Here is a 6,934-nt window from a genome sequence, read left to right as displayed (position 1 = left end):
GAGAGGGAGCGTGACTGTGAGGGGGGCCTGGAGGTCTGAGGGAGCGCTGTGAGCTGGGGTTCCCCTCAGCACTGTCAGGACGCCTGGTCGGCAGCTGGCAGCGAGCAGCTGCGGTTTCTTTGGGTGGGTGTCCCTGAAGGCTGCGACCTTCACTTTGGGCCCTCCGGAGAGAGCACTGAGGTGGAATACAGAGGTCTGAGGGAAGGATTTGGGTTTAGGAGCGAGGTGAAAAGCAAAGGGGCTTCACAAGGGCCTTTGCTCAGTTTTGGCCTCCAGTGTTTGTAGTGAAGTCTGCAATAAGCTGTTTCTATATGAGAGATTTTTGCTTAAAGGAGTTGGCAAACATGCCTTTGTAAGAGTGATTCAGTGGTCTGTGTTGTTCCTGCAAACACCTACTCATCTTCCTTGTTCTCCCATCTTGAATATGTTTTTGCTGTGCTAGCAAACAGCACTGAGAGTATAGAAGACCACCCTTAATCCCTGTCTATCTTGGAGATACGTTTTGCCTTTTCTTTACCTTTTTTTGTTGTTGTTGTTCCTTTAAAAGCCTGAGAGACTTTCCACTATTTCATGGCAGGGGATTTTGCAGATGTCCCAGCTGACAGCCAGCAAGCCGGTGGATGAATGCAGAACTGCGCAAAGGAGGGTCGTGTCAGGGTTTTCCAGTCTCTTGTAATGACCGCAACGTTTCCTATCATTTTTATTTACATTATGAAGCAATTGGAATTAATGGAGCCAGTCAAAGGATAAATGATATATAGAGAGTGGGAGCCTGAAGGGTGTGAGAGATTAAATACTGTGTATAATGAAGCCAAAGGATGGGAGTCATAAATCCAAATTATTTAAATGGAAGTTGCATAATCATAGGTTGATTCCCTACCTGAGGTATGAAAACCATTTCATCCTGGTGTGCAGTGTTTGCAGCTCCTTGGAGCTGCTGGAGTGGTGGTTATTTCTTTGGATAAGCACTTGACACAGATAATTACTACTTGAATAGCAACAAATTGATGGTACTCCTGACAAATGCTTTTAGCTGCCACTAGTGATACCCAAGCCTGAGAACTCTCTGCTTTAGATTACTGACGTTGGAAGCATATGAAAGCGTGATGGCAAAATTAACCAGCTTTGTTAGATTTATTAGTGTGATTTCTAAACGCTAGATTTATTAGTGTGAAGGAAAAAGTGGCAAAACCTGACGGTGGGGAGTTGCAGAAACTGGCAAAAGTGGTGTTGCAGGCTTAGTCTGAAAAGGAGCGTAAAGAGGGCATTGACAGATTTCTTGTTTGAAGTTCTAAAACCTATCTTCTTCACTGAGTTCAGAGACAGTTTTGATTACATGCTCTATATTCTGCCGGTATTGTGAAGTGTTTTCTGTTTTAAATTTGAAACATTTCTCTGGAATATTTGAAGTTTTACAGCTTGTGTGGAAGAAAAATATTTTTTAAATTTTTGATTCACAGCTGACAGTATACAGTAATTAATGTAACCTGAATCCTATTTGCAAAGCACTCTAAAAGATTTTTTTTTCTTATGTTACTAATGAGATGCTGAAGTACAAAAGAACTGTCACCTTTGGTTTATATCTGTAGGTAAAGAAGATAGCTTTGCGTTGTTATTTTATCAGCAGATTTGGCCTTTATTGAGATTTATAAACTCTGTTGGATTTGGTGTTTTACCATGTGTTTCAGTGAGTCTAGGATTTTTCATTTGTAAAATCCTTTCTGTGGTATTTTTTTGGTGAGATCTTTCCTTTTTAAGTTGGCCTTAAGCAAAATTAGAAACTGAAATCTCTGACAAACAGAAAAAGAAAACGTCTAATGCCTAGAGTTGGTGCTAAATGAAAAAAAGTATATTTTTAAGACTAGTGTATGTGGTAGATACTTACGAAATAATCTCTTGTCCTGATTGTTTCAGAATAAACCTGTTAGGAACGTTAAGGAGTTGGACCCATAGTCTGTTTATCTAGGCGAGCAATTTGCATGTAGGTTAAACAAAACCTGATTTGCTTGTATATTAAAATAATTGTTGAGTTTTTTAGATAATAGAATCAATTTATTTTGTAAAAATTGATAGAATCTGGTAATATTTTTCCATCAGAACAGGGAAAAAAAAGAGAAAAAATATATAGCATTGCAGTTGTGTAACAGAGTATTAGCATTATTCTTAGTAATTAAATAACTTAGCATAAACGTTATCTGGATCTTCACTCTTAACCCACTTTTTTCCCCCTGACATATCATGGCGATGTAAAGATAGTTCAAAGTAGTGTCCTACAGGATTTTTTGGTCATAAGTAGGAGGAACTGTATTTTATGAGGAGAGGGATTCTGTTTTGAAGAAGAATTAGAGATGCAGGCAAGAATTCTGAAAGAAAAAAATGTACAAATTAATTATTGGCACTTATAACTAATAAGGTTTCTATTGCTTATACCAGTTGAATTCCTAGTAAATTCAGTTTCACTCTTCCTTGTGCTGCATTTTGCAGATTAAGAGACGTTGCATTTGATCTAAAAATGTTCAACTCTGCCAACGTGGTCTTTTCGTTGGATAATTTGTTTTATGAAAGACCAGATACAAGACAAAGGTAAATCTTTAATGTTTTTCAAGTTTTTCCAAACTCTGAATCATTTTACAACTGATAGGTTTTTTTAACTCCTTTTCCCATCTACTAATAGAAATGTGGGGCTAGAAATTTCCAGGTTCATAACCCATTGTTTGAAATGCTTTTCCAAGCACACTGAGGTTTGAACAATGCGAGTGTATCTTAGGGCCGTAAGAAATACGGGTTAGCAGAAGTTTTGTCTCTTTTCTGTGATTAAAAATCATAGTTAATAAAGTAAGAATATTTTTAGGAGAAACTGTAGGTTACTTGTAATTAGTGATTTTGAGCTAGTTCTTGTGAAGAGTGCTTAAAGAATGCTTTTACCTTATATTTGTGTATTAAAAATAGGTATCCAGAAAATGAAGAGCCTAAGGTTTGTTGTATTGCACCTGCTCCAGCTGTTGCTGAAATTCCAGCTGCAGAGGAGTTACAGAGGGAACTGGAAAAAAAGACATCCAACACTCATATGGGTAAAATATCATAGAACAGAATCGTAGAATCATTTAGATTATCAAAGATCTTTCAGATCATTGAGTCCAACTGTAAACCTAACACTGCCAGTCCCACTAAATTGTAGTATCTGACGTTCATTTTGAATGGCTTAACAAAAAATTAGCTTGACAGATCGTTCCTTCTCTCTTTTTTAATGCTGTGAAATAGGAAATACTCTGGGTATTCAAATATAAGCAAAGAATGTGTTTTAGTTGAGACTGATGATCTTAGATATTATTAGTATTAGCAGTCCTCTTTGGGCCTGTACAGGCTACAGGTGTACTGTGCAGAAGTGGGCAAGGTAAGAAGTATAATGAAAATTTCAGCTGCTCCATTTTGTTCCATGAAGCATCCTAACAGAGTGGGAAGACAGCTGTAAGAGCATCGTGCAACACATGGACCTCGTGGCCTGTCTCCCATACAAGGAACAGAGCGTTTGTACAAACTTGGCTTTCTTCTTCCCTTTGGGGGATTTTTTCAAATTGCTATTCAGGATACCAGATTTGAATCTGGCCATTGATTGCTGCTAAGTGGAGTATTCCTTCCATTTAGACGTTCAGGGTCACCTTAAGGAGATGTATTTTAAAGAATTCAGTTGCTTTATCTCTTACCTTTATTTCTTAGCTGCTGTGCTGATTTATGATATTCCCTATTTAGGAATTATATTAAGACAGGACAGGAGTGTTTTTTTTCTAATTTATGCAGGAGCAGTTCCATTAAGAACTAGTAATTCAAATAAGCTTTCTGGTGTTCATAGTCTTAGAACTGTTGGGGTTATGTCTCAAAGGGGCCATTGTAGTTTTAAGTTTCTGGATGGGTAACACTGAAATTACTAGGCTGCAGAACAGAGCTGTTCTGGGATGGTGTTCCATTCAATTGCTTATTTCTGCTCTTGCCTTCCTTTTACTGACGGCAATGCTTGTAGGGTCAGCCAGACCAGGACACTGATCCTACTGAGAACTAACCCTGCAAAATGTGATCTTAACACAGATGACTATGAAACCAGACAGTCACCAACATTTTTGACTGTTGTGGTTGCAGTGTTTATCTCACAGCTTGTTTGTAGTAGGAACTTAAAGCTTGGTCATTGTGTCATCTTTTTAAAAGACCATCTTTATTCTGGGACAGGGTGAAGAGTTTCTGTCTTACAAAATACTTTGTAGTTCTGAGGAATGGTTTTTTCTCCATTACTTTGTATAGAAAGTGTAGAAAGTAACCCTGTTTTTATAACTTTTTAATTGACAACAGACACATTGCATTGGTGAGGATGAGTCATAAACTACACACTAAAGTTCATGCAATAAGATGGAAATATCAGTTCATGTAATGTGTGTGAACTGAGATTGTTCTGTGTGGAAGACCTTTAACAGAATTGATAGGAATATGAATAGAAATTGAAATAATATTTTTTTTTGTAGGAGGGAGAAAGCACCAGAAGTTCATACAAGAGTTAAAGAGTAACGCTGAGGAAGTAAATGATAAATCACCAGCACCTGTTCATTTTGGCATAGTCTCTGAAAAAGAAATGCGTCAATTAAGTGTAGGAGAAAGAGAAAAAATTGGTTTTTGGCATGAAAGTCTGAAAATGGCTTCATTGTTTCTCTCTTCTGACCAAGATAAGTCTAAAACAAGAACAGGAGTTTCTCAGCAGTGTAGTGTGCTTTTTTCACAAAATAAAATATTAAGTAATTTTCCAGAAAACAGTGATGATGAGAGTGTCCATTCAACATTAAAGAAAAGGTATGCGTGTAGTCAATTCTGATGATTTATCAACTGTCAGAATCATATGATTATTTTAGATACATTTGTTAAATACAGAGTTTTGGATTCTTCAGGTCATTTAACGGGGCTCCATCAACTAACCCCTTTCAGTATAAGAAAAAAAAGAGAATTCCGTTTGGCAACATTCGCGTACTGTAATTAAATATGTCTTGAACTTACGCTCTTTAATGAGAAAAGTACGGATGATGTTTGTTGCCTTAATTTTAAAGAAATTGATAACAGAGACTTTTCAAGATACTACTTTGAGTTCTTTACCAACATGGTAATGAGCAAGGAGGCTGAGATCACCTGCTTTTCAGAGCAGAGGTCAGCCGGCCAGGAATACCTGAGCAGTTCTCGAAATGATTTCAGTGCTGCCTGGGAGCAGAGGTTTTACAGACAAACTCCTCACCTGTGCCAAGCCCTTACCATTCCTCAGAGCCTGTGTGTCTCAGTTGTTTTTAACTGTTCAGAGACTGACAGTTAATCTGCTGTTGGGATTCAGAGCCCATCTGGACAGGCAGTTCATTCTTTCAAGTTCTTTCTGGAATGAAAGTAAAGTTAAAACATATCTTGAAAGGAGTCTTCTTCAGGTAGAAGAGTATCAGATTAAATGAAATTAGAGACAAACTTTTCTTAGGATTGTATTTTACTAGTTCTGCTCTACTAGTTTGCTAATACAAACATACATATTTTTTCAATGTTAGCGTTTAACATTACAACAAACTAATAAAAATCATGGATCTTTTGCAGCTTATTTAAAATGTCTGGTTATATGCACAAAAATACAGAATTTAAAGATAGTCCTGTGGATGTGAAAGAAATTGATACTTACTCAAATACAAGTGAAAACATGAAAGAAGTAAGAGAAGAAGGTTTATGGAGAAATAAGCATCATGCTCCAACAACTGAAGAATCAGATTTTACTCTCCATAGGGTAATTGATGGGGACACTGCATCTAAAAATGGAATTAAGATTAAATCATTGTCTAATGCTTCAGAGTTTCTGGATATGACAGGTAATTATTATTACTCTGTTTCAAAATAGTCTGCTGTCTGTCATTGGTATATAATAATAATGGATATCTGTGACGTGGAGTAGAGTGCAGAACATTTTCCCACCAGCTGAAGGTGAGATAACTGTCTACACTTGATAGATGCTGCAACTCTATGGAACTTAATTGCATTGTTATTTAATATGAGCTGGATAGATAATTTATGAAGAAGAGTCGCATTTTCAAAAGTGCCAAGTCATGTAAACCTTTTTGAAGGTTCAAATCAGTCCCCTAAACAATTTGAAGAAGAGCAGCCTCATCCCTTCACATGATGAACAGTCTTATCTTCATTTGAAACCGGAAATTGAAAATGGAATATGTATTTTTGATGTGACTTGTATAGATTTTAAATAGGAAAAATCTGGAAGATGGGGGGAAGTTGTGGGAATTTTGATGAAATTATAAAATACTAAATTTTTTTTTGTTTGTTTTTAATAGTTTTTAAATAGGTGTAATTTATTTCTAAGTTTTATGCTTTTTTGGGACATTGCATCTATGGAATGCACCTTGTGCACCTGGGTAACTGCTGCAGAAATATGGAACAGAAAAATAATTCTAGCAGAAAGCGGCAGGGCAGAGCTGTGGCTTAAGATGGGATCTGGAGGCTGGTCAGGAATAGAATTCTGATTGCCTTCTGTGCAACGGTGCCTCGATTTGTGGACAAGGGAAGAGAAGTGCATATCATTGACTTTGACTTCAACAGGGCTTTTCATAGAACCATATAATGCTTGTGAAACCCTGTCTTCCATGACATTCTTTTGTCCAAGTTAGGACATTAGGAACGGGTGAAAATACGGGTTGGACGAGCCAGGCTCCCAGGGTGGTGGGTAGCGGGTCACTCTGCTCACACGCCTGCTGCAAGTGGAGTACTGCAGAAGTCTGTCCCAGAGGAGGGGGCTGCCAGGGATCTCATGAAATTCGGCAGGAACGACTGCAAAGTCCTGCCCCAGGGAAGGAGGAGCTCCCAGGGTTCCCCTGGGATGGGCCGGCTGGGAGCAGCTCTGTGGAAGGGTGCCTGGGGGCTG

General features: G+C 37.9%; 1 protein-coding gene across 1 annotated transcript in view; it reads left to right on the top strand.

The window, feature by feature from the left end:
* The first annotated feature begins 2,512 nt into the window (after positions 1 to 2,512).
* Positions 2,513 to 6,934, top strand: part of HFM1 (HFM1, ATP-dependent DNA helicase homolog (S. cerevisiae)) — a 33,695-nt gene continuing 29,273 nt past the window's right edge. Inside the window, exons 1-4 of the mRNA XM_009872261.1 lie at positions 2,513 to 2,583; positions 2,950 to 3,071; positions 4,512 to 4,833; positions 5,608 to 5,873. Of these exons, the coding sequence (XP_009870563.1) occupies positions 2,513 to 2,583; positions 2,950 to 3,071; positions 4,512 to 4,833; positions 5,608 to 5,873 (781 nt within the window). The remainder of the gene's footprint in view (positions 2,584 to 2,949; positions 3,072 to 4,511; positions 4,834 to 5,607; positions 5,874 to 6,934) is intronic.

The sequence above is a fragment of the Apaloderma vittatum genome, unplaced genomic scaffold, assembly GCF_000703405.1.
Source record: "Apaloderma vittatum isolate BGI_N311 unplaced genomic scaffold, ASM70340v1 scaffold28856, whole genome shotgun sequence".
NCBI lineage: Eukaryota > Metazoa > Chordata > Aves > Trogoniformes > Trogonidae > Apaloderma > Apaloderma vittatum.
This window is presented reverse-complemented; position numbering and strand designations above follow the sequence as displayed.